At 32.2% G+C, this 17,612-nt stretch overlaps 1 protein-coding gene across 1 annotated transcript; it reads left to right on the top strand.

Annotated features, from left to right (window-relative positions):
- Positions 1-385: 385 nt before the first annotated feature.
- Positions 386-16,517, top strand: LOC126772325 (uncharacterized). The gene is made up of 9 exons (XM_050492645.1): positions 386-525; positions 7,456-7,528; positions 8,096-8,293; positions 9,328-9,441; positions 11,655-11,797; positions 12,380-12,496; positions 13,377-13,530; positions 14,547-15,910; positions 16,357-16,517. The coding sequence occupies exons 1-8, from the start codon at positions 494-496 to the stop codon at positions 15,855-15,857; spliced, it is 2,142 nt and encodes a 713-aa protein (XP_050348602.1). The 5' UTR covers positions 386-493; the 3' UTR covers positions 15,858-15,910; positions 16,357-16,517.
- The last annotated feature ends 1,095 nt before the right edge of the window (positions 16,518-17,612 follow it).

The raw sequence follows: 17,612 nt of genomic DNA, 5'->3' as shown, positions 1-17,612 counted from the left end.
ATATTACTACCCGACAACCTTTAGATGAACGTTCAAACTGCAAAGCTACCACAAATGAAACCACTATTTAATTGGTACGTCTTACACTAGTTCCAATGTTTTATCAAATTGTAGTACATCTACTGCGCAATAGATGGCGCCATACAGACCTAACTTCTATTCATTCATAGATGGCTTACTTGCAATAAATTTGTTCCAATTATTATAATTAATATTCTTGCTATTTTTATATTATACAAAAAATCATTGAGGATTATTTAAAGTCAAAATAAGAATATTATCTTAATTTAACATAATTAAATAAAATGTATTTAGTTAGGTTTTATTAGATTCCAAATTTTTAAACGAAATGTCATATTGATTGTTAAGATCACGTGATCAAAACATAAGTTCGATTCAATATGGCGGTTTGGTCTTTTTGAGAGGCGGTTGTGTTTTGTCATGTTTACATTAATGATTATTTTTAGTGAGTTTTTCTTATGTGATTATTAATATGATATCGTCGATCATTTCCCGACTGGTAATGTAAGTATAAACATATTCATTCTCATTTTTTACGTATCTGGATAGATCTGATTCATTGCCTATATTTTTAGGTCTGCTATCTTTCTTTGTTTGAATATAATTACAATTGTGCACACATTATTTTCATTAGTTTTAAAATGTATAAAATATAATGTATATAAATATGTCGTTCTGATTAAATATATAACTGTTCGTTAACGACCATTCCAATTTTTTTTTTATTAGTCACAAAATTCAATTACTATAAAAAATGGGTTAAAAAATCATGAAACAAATCACTAAAGAAATATTTTACCTTTATTTTATATGCAAGTACATTTGTTAAATGGAATAAATACACTGTCTTTGTTGACAGAAGAAATCCCATGAGGATTATACAAAGCTTTGAATAATATTTACTGAATATATATGTTAATAATAATTAATATTTTTATTGATAATATATTTTAAAAAGGTTAAAAATATAATAGTGTTTTAACAATTTTTCTAATAGGCACACTGCATTAAATACACATTAGTGACAAAAGAACATGAAAAAACCTTGATATTATGCAACATTATACTAATGTAATAGTAGTAGGAAAGATTTTTTTATAATAAATAGTATCTTATGTAAATTATCTAAATTAAACAACAGTGACTACTTGAAACAAAGGTATATTTTAATAATATTTGTTTTCTAGGAGAAGATTAGTAACAACAATAAACATGTAAAGCCTATTATTCAAAGGAGTTAATGTTAAGAAACCTTAGATTTTCAAATATCTGATTTACTAATAACTTTGCTAAATTATGTACTACAAATAGTCCTTGATTAACATTCTATAATACAACACTATTCCACTTAACGCTTTCATTTTACTTCCAAAAATCCAGTAACAGTTTCGATCCACCAATATTAAAAAGCCCATTTTTTAGCAAATCCTTACTAAATATTTTAGATTATTTATGATCTCTCAGTGATTTTTCAATGTCAAATTTGTTTATTTGTCTTTACTCCTCTTGTGGTTGGAATAGGCTATAATTGATAGTAGTATTGTATTAATAACTAATGATTAAAATCTAATGATAAACTAAGCAAAATTAATAAACTAAATTTCGTTTTATTTTGTTCTGTTACAATGATGGTCATTATAATGCAACAAATGTAAGAATATAAAATGTTATCAAAAATATATTATGTTTCTGACACAGTATGATACAATTATTTTTTTGTTTTTAAATTGTTAATTGCAATATTTATAAGATTATTGGAATGATTCATTAATTAAAAATAGAGTCTTATTGACAGTCATAAAAAATATATTTTTTATCTGAATATTTATGTGTAGTTTACACCATAACTAACATATTGAAAATAATGAACATGCTTTTTACTGTTATTAATTTTCTATTAATTGTCATGACGATAATATTTGTGGCAAATAATTTTATGATACAATAATTTAATTGAGTCGGCTGTATCATACAAAATGATTTAGTTCAATATGTATCAGCTGACTTTATATAAAAACCGAAGACACTTGGCATTATTAATTAAATCATTTTCATTATCTAAAATTTATAGGAAACATTTGTAAGATAGCAATCATTTACACTGCTATATGTTTGCAAATAGCCACATTTCGTTTTATATTGGCAGTGATCCAAGTATGTTTGACTGAGAACAACTAGCCATCCTGAAATTTGGCAGCACTGTAGCATGCCTAAACCTTTTAATCTTATTTTCACCTTCAGACATTTGGTGTCTTGTTGTAACAGTGTTGGTTCTGTGACAGATTATTTAATCTATTTATTAATAATACATCAAAAGTGATAGAGCAATTGTATTTGTATGTGCTTAACGAATGGTTGTTCACATTCGTGAAACTGAATACCGACAGTGATCGCCATAGTTAAGACAAAGAAGTTGGTTTTGCTGGCATTCCAAGTTTCGTCATTAGGGTGCCCCAGTGCACTGCCGGGTGCTATTTTCGGTGAGGCCTGACGCTGGGCGTTCGCCTCCGGGGTGCAGTTGATGCTTTAGTCCGTGACGAACGCGGCTTGCGCTCGCGCCGTGCCTCTATAGAAGACGAGTGTAGTGCATTGACACTTAACTGTATTGTGAATCATTTATTGTCAATCTGTCCTCGCTTACTGTAATTATTAGTGTCTGTTCTGAGTGCGCTCGATTTATTCGCGTCTTACGGAGGTCGTACACCTTGACTTCGACATATTATGCTCTTATTAAGACAGCTTGTCTTACCTTTTTAGGCGCAGCCTCGGCTGATGTTCGATCCTTTACCCAGTTATACGGGTGACGTAGTCCAATTCAATTGTTAAATGTCTTCGAGAACGAAACTCGATATCAGAATAACGATTTATTACGAGGACCATGTAGTTGTTATTTATATTTAATTAAGCGTGATGTAAGAACTCTTTAATTTTTAATACATGTTATTATGAATTCATTTGTTTTCTTTAACCGCCAATTCGCTCTTTAGCTATAGATAAACGTTTGTTAGTGTAATTTTATTAATACGTCATTAAAATAACAAATTGTAGCAATTAAATAAACATTACAGATTGTGTCTTGACAATCGATCTGTATATGTTATCTTACAAATTGTTTGGAATGAAACAGATATAAATTACAAATAAAATGTATTTTATAGAAATATACTTTGAAAGTATTTATCATAAAAATGGTCTAAATTAAATTACGAGCTCCAATACTAGTCGCATAACTATTATTTACTACTTATTATAATACTTATTGTTTGTTATTAATAAGATATTTTATTATATTATATTTAAAAAAAAAACTTTCATTCACAAAACATATAATGTGTGCTTCTTAATTTCTATACTCCAGATAATATAAATCAATAATTTAATGTTCATTGTATGTTCAGTCATACACGCTTCAGTAACCGTTGCGTATCGTGATGTTAGGAATTGAGGAACAATCCAACATGCACGCAGCGCGCCTTATTATTTGAGCCAGTCAATATTAGTAACAGTTTATTATGAATTACGATAGTTCTGTGCCTTATAGAAGGATAAACTGGTTACGTTCCGTTAAACCTGTTACGAGAATAGCCCGAGAGAATTTATTGTCTTTCAATAAACGTTTGAAAAATATTAGTTACTTGCTAAAGTCGACCTACTTTGTTTTATAACGCTCGGCTTAGATCGTGGTGGTTATGATTAAAATGCATAGCGTGTGCATCTCACGTTGAAGTATCATTAGTTAACTGTATAATTGAACGTATTAAAACACATACATACCTATGTACATATTACAAAGAAGATCTTATTGGCATCAAATATTACTCACAATTGTTCTCAATCGAAAACGATGTCTTATCAATTCAAAGGCGTCATTTTTGTGTATTATATCTGTATTATTGAATTGTTCACTATAGACGCAAAAGGTTATTATAATTAATAACTAGAAAAACGTTTTCTATACCCGTAACCGGATCAGAGGTTCTTGACCTACATGCGTTGCGGGATAGAAGGAAAGAATATTTATAATTATATTGAGTTCTATTTTCTACGTTACGAGTTGAACTTATACGAGCGTGTTATATGGATGACCTAAGTTTTATATATAAGCTTCTAACATATTGAACAGATGACGAATTTAATATCTGAATACTTTTTCGTTAGAAATGAAATGAATTCGACAAATTTACCATTGATTCGTCTACTAACTTTTAAATATTGTTACAAATACAATTAAGGCTATTGTTATAGTATTTTATATTTGTTGTCTGTGCTATTAGTTCGTTAAATTTTGATAATATTTTAGCGAACGATAATCGTATATGTTGATATATAATATATCTTTATTTGGATGATTAGATATATCATAAGTCGCTTGTAAACATATTATGTGTTAGTATACATCACGAATGTTAAAGTATACTAATACTTTACAGTATACTAATACATTAGAATATTTTAAAATATATAACAAAGTGAGTATTAAAAAAAAAATTAAATGAGTAGTCAAACTTTATTAGCTCTTGGCGTGCAATTAATTAAGTAAAAGTCACAGCTGGATAAAGACCTCCACTCATTTTTAAGGAGAATGTTTAGAGTTTATTCCACCACGCTATAACGTGGGTTGTTTATCCACCAACACCACATCAAATTAAATCTTCAAGAAAAGAGCGTACTCATTCCTTAAAGGCCGGCAACGCACCTGCAAGCCCTCGGGTGTTGCAGGCGTCCTGCTGTTAGGCTCTTGCTTGTTTGCCGCCTCTAACATAAAAAAGAATAAAAATGTTGAAATTTCATTCCTCAGTAGCAGGTTTCCTTCCCCTCCAGGTATGAGATTAATAAGCGATAAAACATTCCCTTTTGTGTAACTAGTTGAATTAGTTTAATCTCAAATGTAATACCCAAACCTGGACGCGATCAATTGTAGAGTGAATGGATTTGCGTTAAACTATTTATTTTTAGTAATCGTAAAATGTGAAACTCGGCCAAATCATGCTTCATTAGTTCTTAAGTTTCCTTATTATAACAGTGTAGCGTTCGTGTTCAAACTATAATGTTGAAAAAAAACAAAGAGATAAAACGTAGAAAATTGTTTACAGAATTGAAATTTCCGGACTACCGAAATGCGTCATCATCTCTTGCTAACAATTAAATTTAATTTATAACGTTTTCCAATATGTTTATTTCCTTTCAACAGACCAGTGACAATTATTTATTACGATCTAGTATTTAAACAAAATTATTTTTCAATTTTAAACAGTTATATATCACTTTTTTCTTCTGTAAAAGAGTTTAAAATTTTATTAACGCGTTTTTCTGTAAATCAATTACTCGTTTAAGAATACGTAATTGAATGCGATCTTAGTATTCTAACGTTAATTAGTTAACAAAATACAAGATTAACGGTTGCTGTATATCCGCGTCGAATAATAGACTAACGAAAATGAACGAAGCATTGTTTGCAACGCAACGAACAATACGCGATTGTTAATACTTACCTATCTATAGCAAAGCGACTCGTTAGTTGCATCTGTGCAATTGTCTTGTTTATTTTTAAAACTGTCGACTACGGGAGAGAAGAATTTAGGGACGTATAAATTAAATGACCACTTGAACTTTTTAATTTATAAAGATCTCATTCCTTGTTCAGTCATGTATTAAAACACACACATACAGTATGTATATCGTTCGTACGATATTGTACGGATTCCTAGAGGTCTATATATGGAAATGTAGCAGTCACGCTTAACGTATTTTCTGTTCTGATTACGCCGCTTGAAATATGATATTTAACAAATGTTAAAATCGCTATGCACCTTTATATGTATCATAACAAGTGTCTGCGAGCAGTTAGTGCAATTTAAATTGAAGATGGCATAAACTCTACGCTGTCCGGTCGTTTATTATTCATCATTCGGTGAATTGTAGTCGTCTGCATTAACTGGTTTCCTGCTCGTTTTTATCATGTTATCATATTATTAATTAATGATAGGAACCGTTACGTAAATAGTAATGAGTTATTTATTTATTGTGCCAACAAGGGCATTTTAATTAAACTTTCTAACATCTAGATCTAAAAAACGTCTTGTAACTGTTTTTAATCTGTTAATGTTATGTATTTTTTTGGTCATAAATTGTATTTATTATTGGTTTATTTAAAATGAAGTACACAGTGCTTAAATTGTTTGTCAAGATTACTGTTATTTAAATCATTCACTGATTTGTGGATGTGTCGTAAGGTCACTGTTGCCGCATTAATTAAAGACCTCAACAGTATACATAAGACGTCATTTGCATGATTAGCTACGCTAATATATTTTGTCATTTTTATACATGCTAGATGGAACTTTTATCGCCGTATAGAATTGTAGGATAATAATTTTATTATGTAAATAGAGCGACGGAGTGATGCAATAGTACGATGACGAATGGCAAATTCTAGCGCTATTTTTACAAATTACTCTTTTTATTTAATTAGTCAAAACTCAGTAGTTTATGAAATGTGCTTAAAAGTTAAATAATATGTATCCAATTGAACTATGTCTAAACGAAATATGTATATTGGAACCGTTAAGCAATGTACATCTGTTGAAATTCTTCAGATCTTAATCATCATCGGTTCGCCCACGATAACTTGCCCAATCGCCTTACTTTTGTAGCTAAATTTGCAGACTGAAAAACGTCTTGTTCGCCATTTATGTTCGCATTGTGTACTTAAGGCCATATTAAAGTAACTTTATAGTATGTAGATCCCAAAGTTATATCGTAAGTAGTACCGTACTAGTAGGTTTTGGCCTCGGACACAAAAATATAAAGCAGAAACATTTAAACTCCATAACCCATTTAGGTTTTCTATTTATAGTAATCATTTAAGCTTACGACCGTGCATAACTCTTATACTCAATCTAAATATTGATTTGAAGCTGTAGCACGCATTTATAACGAGAGTTATCTTGATTTACCAGTATACGCAAAGCATCCAGAGCGCGAACATACGGATCATACGGGCGCACTCTGAAGGCATTATTACGAATTCAGCGTAAACAAACCATTACTAGATGTGCTACCCGTATCCATGGAGGCAGGTCGCGCGCGTAACCGTGACGACCACCCCGGCCTGCCGACTTTGAGTCTCGGACTGTCCAGTGTTCGTCACATTGTCACAAAACTCGAGGCTGAATACGCTCGTGTCGTTGCAACTAACGTGTATAAAAGTGAAATTGTCAAATACAACCCGTGCACGGAAGATAGCAACGACTACTATGACATCTCTTTCGATCCGAAAGTGCATTTGTTAAATAGATTCGTTGTTAACTTGGGGGTGGCGCTCAGTAAATGCATACCAAGTGTCACTTTAGCTAATTTCGGTTTTATAGCCGTAACAACAGGGTTGTTTGCTCCGAAGATGATCTCATATCTGGTCCTGTATCCATTTTGCAGATTAGTATTTGGGACTCTCTACCCGGCGTATGCCTCATACAAAGCTGTACGGACGAAGAACTTGAAAGAATACGTAAGTATTGTTTAGTTAGGAGGTGTTTATTTTTAAATTTAAACGTAAATAATATGATAAACACTTTATCTAGTGCAAATTGCTTACAAAACATTCGTCGCTGGCCTTGTCACGGGCGTGCGCGCAACTTGTTCGAAACGCTTCAGTTCGTATTGTGTCCTTTACCTCGCCTATTGCAATTAGTATAGCGTGCAGGTGCTATACTCTATTGCTCCATATTTTGTTTACCATATAATGTTTTACAATAAATGTACAACGCTTTAGTAACATAAATAACAAAAGATTTTTTGAAAACAAACATTAAAAAATTATACAAGGCATTTTAATGTGTATGATATTTTAAAAACTAAATGCAAAATCCCCTAAACTTTCTATTGATGAGCTATGATTTCTCTTCTTTTGTGAAGAAGGTTTTTAGAAAGAAACGCATGTGAGAGATTTAATGATAAACGAAAATTAGCACGTGAAATTCAGTTCTTTTTGCCCTGGTTGTAACCCGCAATCATCAGTTAAGCATACGGCTCTGTTGAGCATGATTTGTGAATTTAAATTTTATCTTTACTGCAGGTAAAATGGATGATGTACTGGATCGTGTTCGCCCTATTCACGTGTACGGAGACATTCACAGACGTGTTTCTGTCTTGGTTCCCTTTCTATTACGAAGTGAAAATAGTACTTGTGCTATGGCTTCTGTCGCCAGCCACCAAAGGCTCTTCGATTCTCTACAGGAAGTTTGTACACCCAGCGCTATGCAGGCGAGAACAGGTAAAGTTGTGTTGTTTAAATACTATTACCCTAATTATATTATGAACCATATTTGTATTATGATATGTAAAAGATGAGGTGTTGAACGAGATAATATATAAACTAGTTCCAAGGTTAAATATTTTTTTTTTAAATAAATAATTATAATTTGCGTCAAAGCTGAGATTTCAAATGTCCGACCTGTTGAATGTCAATTTAATATAGCGGACAGTTTCCTGTACTAGTACGTGCGACGAAGTAGTCTCCTTTTATTAAGATATATACAAATCGTATCTGCTAATATGGCTTTGAATGTAACACAATAAAACAAACTGGAAGCTCGATGTCTCATATCAATTTCGTATATATTAGACGTTCTAAAATAACTAGATTTAACCATCACACTATGACTATCAGGTAATGAATATATATAAAATAGTATATGAAAACTAATTTTAGTTAAAAAGCATTTTAAATAAATAATTAAAAATATAGTGCAGTAGAAACATATGATGGTAAGTTTAGCCAATAAATATTGATATTGTGAGAGGCATTAGTCATTCATAACAATAAAAGGTTAGGCTGGAAACCTGTGCTTTGCCTCTTATACCAATAGAAGGCAATATAATGATCACAAATACGTCAAAACACGACGAAGGTCTAATATATTTAATAACGAATAACATCCTATACCCATAATAATCAAACAACCTAAGATAAAATAGAGAGTGTGAATCACATATAAAATATCCTTGAAGCATAATCACTACTAAATATTTCGGTAACATAGATTATTTGGTCTCTATTCGATCATTCGACTTGAAAATATTTCCAAGAACTTAAATAGATAAAAATATTTCTCAGATACAAAAAATAATGTTTGAATTACTCGTAGTATTTTGTATTATCTTAATCAAATTATTTTAAAGTTTTTATGTACAACCCTTTTCTTTAATTCATATTTCGTTCAATAGTGGATTATTATGTTACAAACTGTATTACATGAATATTGTGAATTTTTATTTAAAACATCAGAAGTTTTTAATTATTTACAGGAGATCGATGAGTACATAGCAAAGGCCAAAGACCAGGGTTACCATACGGTGCTCAATTTGGGCACAAAAGGAGTCAACTATGCCACAACTGTTATTATGCAAACTGCTATCAAAGTAAGTCTCCTTTAAAACTCAGAATAGTTTATTTAATAGCATGCTTTTGATAATATTTGTACTCAAATAAGATGATTTCAGTACATATAAACGTAGCACATAAAAGTATATAATAAATTAAATGTAATGTGGAAGAGGTATAAAAAAAAATCTTATTTGAGTCCATATAAACTTGGAATGCGGTATAACCCGTAACAAAATTTATAGAGTACAAGCAATTATAGAGCAATTGTCAGTTTTTGTTTTATTCACTCGTTGTTGTCACGTATTTAAATTGGAACATGTGGTATGCTTGATCACGAAACAACACAAGTACAGCAGAACGAATCACAGATGATAGCTTGTCGCGCTACTTACACTATTATCAGTATAGACATTTCGTCATCAATCATATCCACACCACTAAGCATTCATTTGTTGCATCAGCTTGTTTTAAATTACCTACATTTTGTATTTTTTTTTTTTTTAATTTTATTAACACGCTTTTTTTAATTTCCTTCCTCCCACCCATTCTTTTCCAATTTATCCTATCAATCGCATCACTCAGAACTTAAATCTACCGGGCCCCGAGCAAGGTGAAGTAAGGCGAGCGATACAAGATCGTGACGTCACAGATGGTTACCATGATTACGAAGAAATGGAATTCCAACGATCAGACAACACGGCTAGCACTGTAGAAATAGTTGAATTAGACCATGAACATGACGGAAATGAACCAATCGGCGACGGTGATTCGAATGATCCAGACTATGAACCAGATTTATCATCGGCTCGCAGTCGTGGTAATGTTCCTCGAAAACGTAAAACTACAAAAGATAAGGAGAAAAAGCCACGAAGTAGGTCACGAGGACGTCGTACCAGGAGTCAAGCTGCGATAGAAAACAAAAATGAACTAACAGTGGATTGACTCGATACGTACGATTTAATAAAACGTAACTGTGATTTTAATAGATGTCTAGAAATGTTTATGATCAAGTCGATGATATATTTGGGACTAAATTTTACTACCTATCTTTCTATTTGAAAAGTTCCTGCCGGCTCATCTTTTCTTTCACTTTTAACTATTGTTTTTTATTCAAACAGTGAACCTTTTAAGTTTTTTGCCTTTTTTATAAAATATATATTATAGTAAATATAAAGTCACCCAAAAAATAAGCTTCACTTTTTTCTTTTTCTGTTATGTATCGTTTCATCCGGGCTAATACGATGCTATTAAAGGTCGTTGTTTAGTTTTATTTTGCATGAAATGTATTTTTTATTTGTGAAATCACCGGTTTTGTATGCTGTGTTCTTAGTTTTATTGTAACGTATGACTGACTTAGCATAATTGATATTTTTTTAAACTTTTAAATAAATATAGTGTTTTGTAAACGCTACTTTATTTCTAGACCTATCAAAATATACTTAAAAATTGTCATAATCACATTGCATGTGCTAGCTGCAAGAAGCTTGCGCGTCATGAACACGTAAGTAGTCTTTTTTTTTTTTGCTAATTTATACATATTTATTTAAACAGCTTGCTCACCTCCGCTAAAACCTTAACTATTTGAAACGGCAATGTTTTGTAAATAGATTTTTTTAATATTTTTTTAACTTGTACTTTTTTAGAATGTCTTGATTATCTGTTACGTTTCAGCTAAACTGTATCTTATTTGGAATATATATCCCCCACCGTTCTTAAAAAGTATTTGTTGATATAAAATTAGATGGAAAAAAGTTTTATATTTTAGAAAAAAACGCAGTACTCGCAGTACAGCTACTGTCTTTAAACTTAATATTATTTATCAGAAACAAACGAATTTTATTTATGTTTTTATTGATCAGCTGGTTTCTTGCACTGTTTTATATTTTTTAGTACATTTTAAATTATGGCGAGTCAAGCCGATTCCTCGACAAATTTAATTAAATTAAGAGTTAGCCCTTATTCAGCTAGTTTGTTCTACTGCAGGTTTTGAGGTTCCCGGTTCAAATATGGGGCCGGTCCAATAAAATAGATTAGGAATTAATTAATTCGCACTGTTACAGTTTACAGTACTGTGACACAGAAATCACCTAAAGTCATTAATCCCGTATCTTCTCTCTCGCTCTGATAGTGGTATTGCTGTCCCACCGGATCATGAGAGTTCTGGTTCCTAGTTCATGAGATAGGTCGCCGAGGTCGAAATCAAGAGGTCATCTTCATCATCACCTAAGAAAATATTCGCCACTTTCAGGGCGGCGGTGGACTGGTGCAGCAGCTGCGCAAGAGCTACAGTCTGTCGGACCTGAGCGAGTGTGAGCCGCGCGAGGAGCGCGCCGCGGACGAGGCGGACGACGTGCTCGCCGAGCCGAGGCTCATCCGGCGTTCTGTTAAGAGGTACTGTTTTGAATAACTATAGCTATGTTCCGGAAGAGTAGTCATGTTACTGGTGGTAGGGCTTTGTGCAAGCTCGTCTGGGTAGGTGCCACCCACTCATCAGATATTCTACTGCAAACAGCAATACTTGATATTGTTGTGTTCCGGTTTGAAGGGTGAGTGAGCCAGTGTAATTATAGGCACAAGGGACATAAAATCTTAGTTCCCAAGGTTGGTGGCGCATTGGCTATGTAAGCGATGGTTGACATTTCTTACAATGCCAATGTCTAAGGGCGTTTGGTGACCACTTACCATCAGGTGGCCCATATGCTCGTCCGCCTTCCTATTCTATAAAAAAATGCCTGTATATAACTAGCTATATATTGTATCATGTATGGTTACTTTTCCTATTGGTTTTTGGGTGAATTATGTGAATTTTTTCCCCGCGTTGGTTGTTACGACTGCGCACGGGCAGAGATGAGATATTCTTTGCCGAAACCATACGATTATTAACGAACAAATTCATGCACCTTTAAATATAATTAGACAATTGAAATCGCTTAATTATTATTTATTCTGTGTAATTTTGATGAAATTTTACAGCGGATATGCGACTCGGCGGAGCGCGTCCGAGTCGAACAGTCGTACACCGATGTACTTCCCGGAGGTAGACGTGGACGTCCGTCCCGCACGAGGACGCATGGATGAACCAGATTTCAGGTATATAAATTACAATTTCCGAATTTTAATTATTTTATTTATAGAATAATCGTAAATTGTACTAGAATATTGTTTATTTTCACTTCGACAAAAATATTCAGAAAATAGTATTCTATCTTGTATACCTTCTGCAAAACTAAAGAAAAATACTTATTATATATATGTGAAACGTCAGAACAGTTTATTAAGTATAAGAAAGTGTGAAAAAATATGAAAGTAACCTTTTAAATATACTACACTACTTGTATGCATTGACTGCCTCGTTGGTCTAGCGGCTAGATATAAGGCCGCTGACCCGGAGGTCCTGGGTTTAATTCCCAGGTCGGGCCAAAAAAAGTTGTTGACTTTTTCATTGTCATGGAATTGCCGTCCCATCGAATTATGAGAACTAGGGATTAGAGAGTGCCCCTGTGTTTGCGCACACACTTGTGCACTATAATATGTCCTGCGCAGTTGGCTAATCTCTCTTGAGATTGGCCGCCATGGCTGAAAACAGTCTGCAGGACCTTACTAATTGTATATATTGTATTTTACTTTAAAATAGATTAATTGTTAAAAATGTAAATAGGGATTATACATCCATTTACGAATAATTTAATCGGTTTCAAAAGATAAATTGCAATACTTATGCAATGCCACACCAATGTTGACTATATATTTTAATAATACGCCAACCTCGTTGGGTGGCAGAGTTTGTTTAGACGTAACAATAAGCTCTCAGCAATAAAGAAACATCTTTGTTGGGACATAATATCTCATCCAACTTACTACAGAACTGATCTCATAAAAAATCGCTGGTATGGTGATGGCGACATGGAAAAAATGTTCAAAAGGAAATGGTTAAATACTAGAATAACAGTGACACTTCCTGTATCCCCAGCCACATAAAGTCGACGGAGGACATCAGCTCGGGCTACTCGAGCGCGGAGAACTCGTCGTCGCTGACGCGCACGTCGTCCGTGGGCGGCGCGGGGCGGCGCGCGCGCGCCTCGCGCACGGCTGTCACCGCCATCAAGCGCCCGCCCGCCGCTGAGGTCTGGTAACGCCTCTGTCGCCATCTGTCGCCATCGGTCGCCATCGGTAGCCGTCTGGCCCGCGATCGCTTAGGACGCACTTGAAAAACGATCAACTATTCGAACACAACTTCAATTTTATGTGTCCTTCTTGGTTGTAAAACATATGCCCGATTTCTTTATGAGGACGAAACCGTCGCTAATAGACGTTGTTTTGCCACTAGGCAGAAATATGTACCGATTCGTTGTTTTTTTTTACCAATAAATGTCTTCATCTATAATAGCCGGCCATTTATATATAGTATATTTAAATATAATAATTTATGTTATCTACTGAATATGAATTGTGCAATTCATATTTATTCATAACTTGTTTTTTTGTATATTTTATATTCCTAATATTAAGAGGATGAATCAAAAATTATATTCAAGTGCGTCCATGTATTATCACCATTTTAATATCATACGCTATTGTAACAATATGATTAATTAGATGAATGTTTGCTATAATACATGATAAAGGAAGTAGGACTTGAAAATGAATAATTGATTGCTCAATCAGGGTAGGTGTGGTGCTGGTAATGGCTTGTACTGTGGTATATATCATATATAGAATTTATATAATTACAAATATACTATAAGATGACTTGGTTCCTATGCCATTATTAATGTAACAACGTACATAACAATAACACGTTATATAGTATAGAGACTATTGGAGTAGAATTTTGCACATAAATGCAAAATATTGACAATATATTTGTACACACCCAAAATACCTCATATTAAAAATATATTACAATAAAATTTTAAAATAATTGAATAGACGGGCTTTTAATATAGTAGTTTATAAATTGTAGTATTTAAAATTTCCAAATTATCGCTTGATTATATTAAAGTTAGGTAGTGATGTGCAGTATTATACAATAAGACTGTTTCATGCATTTATTTATTTATTCCATTTAATTTTTATCATTTATGTTCGTTGTTTTTTTTTTAATTTATTTTGATTCAGACGTAGTAATTTTTATTTAAAGGATAATCAAGTTATCATCGAGGAGCTCCAAGACGACGATAGTATAGATTATGCAAATATGCCCCCCCTCGTAAATTTTTCGTCTCCCCTTTTCTTATCCCACACCGATCCCCCGTTTATTTACCAATATGTCGAAGACCAGGTTAAAATAATACAAGTATTAGGTAATTATCCATTGAGCAATAACTCTAAAAACCACAATGATAATTCAGATAAACGGGACCAAAAAGATGCCACTGTGGAGATTCAAACGTCGTCAATAAACAAATGTCCAGTAAATGAAGACATTGATAGATCTAAACAAATGGAAGCAGATGTAAAAAAAGACTCGAACACAGACATTCCTATCGATATTGACGGTAAACATAGTAATAGTCATGATACAAAAGAAATTGATGTTAACGAGTTATGTAATGATCTAAATGAAATTTGTAAATCAGAAAAGAATTTTATGCATGTTAATGACAGTACTTGCTCATCAGTAGACAATGTCTCGGAGGAATTAAATGATTCAAGTTTCTTCGATACATTAACAAATGACGCCGATACGTTAGAAAGTGACGATGAAGCATCGTTCGAAACACCCGTATCGACGCCTAAAAGTAGCAGAAAAATAAAAGGCAAATACGGAAAAAGCAAAGCTCCACTTCCACCAAAAACAAATGACATTGATGGAGAAGAATTAAACTGCAGAACTGTTACCTGTGTTCCAATTAATGAGGATAATGTAATTAATATTAATCCAAATATGCTAGTCAAAGAAAATGAGAGCTTAGAATCTATAAATACTCAAATTTCAATAGCAACGGAAGTAGTGGATGATATTTTAAAAAAATCACAAGAATTTAATTTGCAACTTAATGAGAGTTCGATTGTAAATTCTGAGTCTGAGAAAGATAGAAGTCGCAAATCTATCTCTCCGACAAAAGTTTCCAAAGGAAGCTCAGCTTTTGGAAAACTATTTCAAATACCAAGTAAATTAGTGTTTTGGCATAAGACTGACGATAAATCGATAACTGATACAAATCTATCAGATGACAGCAGGAAATCGTCTATAGAACATACCAACGATGAATTCCAAAGTTGTGCTGATTTAAATATACCTAGCGATAAAAGTGAAATCCCTCGTATTAAAATTACTGAACCATCCTTCGAAGGCGACGTGAGTGATGAAAAAGGTTCAAATGATATTTTAGAAAAGAGCGACGCTCTACAAAAAGTTATTGATGCAAAGTTAGAAAATCATCCCGAGTACAAATTAGTTTCCTTACATGAAGAGATACCGACCACATCAAAAAGCACAGATGTGTAATTGTCGATCCTATATCCGAATCCATTTCTGATACTGAGGCACAGCATCGAACAGTATGTTTATTTATTAGTTGTTTGTGTGTTCAGTTTGCATGTTAAGGTTATATTATTATTTTTTTATTTGAAAATTCAATATGAAAACCCAATTAACCCGGAGTGTTCAATGTTTTTTAACAAATTCCTTCATAAAATCTAAATGTCATGGTAGTATATCGTCGATTATATTTTACTTTTTATTTGCTTATGCGTTTTTGTGTGTTTTTTTATAAATATGTATATATATTGTAATGCATCTATTTATTATTCCTATATAATCGTTATATTAGTTATCTATATATTTTATTGTAATTTATTTATGTTTATTGAAACTAATAACTGCCATTGTTTGTAGTGAATGTTTAAATGACATCTAATTTTATTAAAATTAAATGTCGTAAACTATGCGATCCGCTTACGCTTTTTCTGAATTATTTTTGAATTTGTTTATTTTTTATTTTCAGGCAATGCTGTCGTCCTCTGCTACAATACCTCGCGCAAAAAAGTCTAATAAAAGGAAAACTCAATAGATCAATTTGTATCCATATAGGCATTATTATAAAACCGTGCAATTAATAATTTATGAATTACAGTCCGCGGTTGCTATTATAAAATAAAATAAAAACAGCAAAAGATACTAGTTTCGCATAGTCTTCGTTTTAACTTGCTATAACATTATAGGTCTCGAAATTACCTAAATATGTATTTATTTAAGCACTTTTTATTCTATAAAATTTGCTTATTATTTGATTCCACTAAAAGGTTTTATTTAATAATTGAATTTAATACAGATACAAAAAAAACACCTTGTTCTGTATAAGACTTAATGACAATCTAGATTGTAAAAACAAAAAATATGTAATTTACATATCATTTCAAACCTCCACACCTGGGTCGTTTATTTGGTCTGCCTTTTATAACCTGTTATATGAATATTTAAAATATATATATATATTACAATGTATAATATCACGGTAACCTATTTATTAATAATTATAATATAATTAATTAAATTATATGTTGAAGCTCTTACCATTTCGGCTTTATTGCCATGATTCAGTATTAATTAATAATTTAAAGAATTAATTTAACAGTAAAGGTGTCTACATTGGCGCAAGATAATCGAATGGCAATGTTGTTATTTTAACACTTTTACTGCAAAACCGAGTTTGTAGCCCTGTTAGTTGCTCTTGTTGATAGATATGTTAAATCGAGTCTTACTCTCTTGTGCAATAACGTTTTACGACTTTGAAAACTAAAGTTACCAACTTAAACATAATAAGACAAATTGTATAGGCATAGCTTAGCTATGAAGCTTTCCCGAATACGGTTTACTTCGAACGGCACGTCAGACATATGCAATCAAACGACATTTTTAAGCATGAAATGCACATGTTATGTAATTTTTATAAAAAATTATGAGAAGTGCATTCTCAATAAAAATTTGTTTGCCAAGCTGCCTATGTTATAGATGTAAAACATTTCGTTTTCGCCTTCAGCTGATGATTAAAACAAAGGAATATAAATGATTATTGTACATTACAATAATCAATGAAAATATAATAAAATAACATTCGTTTTTATAATAAATATTTATTGTAATTTATTGATTATTTTAATTTAAATAAAGTGTTTTATTTCATAGATTAATTGGTAAATTATAATTTTAGCCAAAAAATGCCAAAATAAATGACTCAAATTTAGACTTTTTTGTAATATA

Source organism: Nymphalis io, chromosome 12 (genome assembly GCF_905147045.1).
Source record: "Nymphalis io chromosome 12, ilAglIoxx1.1, whole genome shotgun sequence".
NCBI classification, from domain to species: Eukaryota; Metazoa; Arthropoda; class Insecta; order Lepidoptera; family Nymphalidae; genus Nymphalis; species Nymphalis io.
The sequence above is the reverse complement of the archived record's forward strand: the minus strand, read 5'-3'. Positions and strand labels throughout refer to the sequence as shown.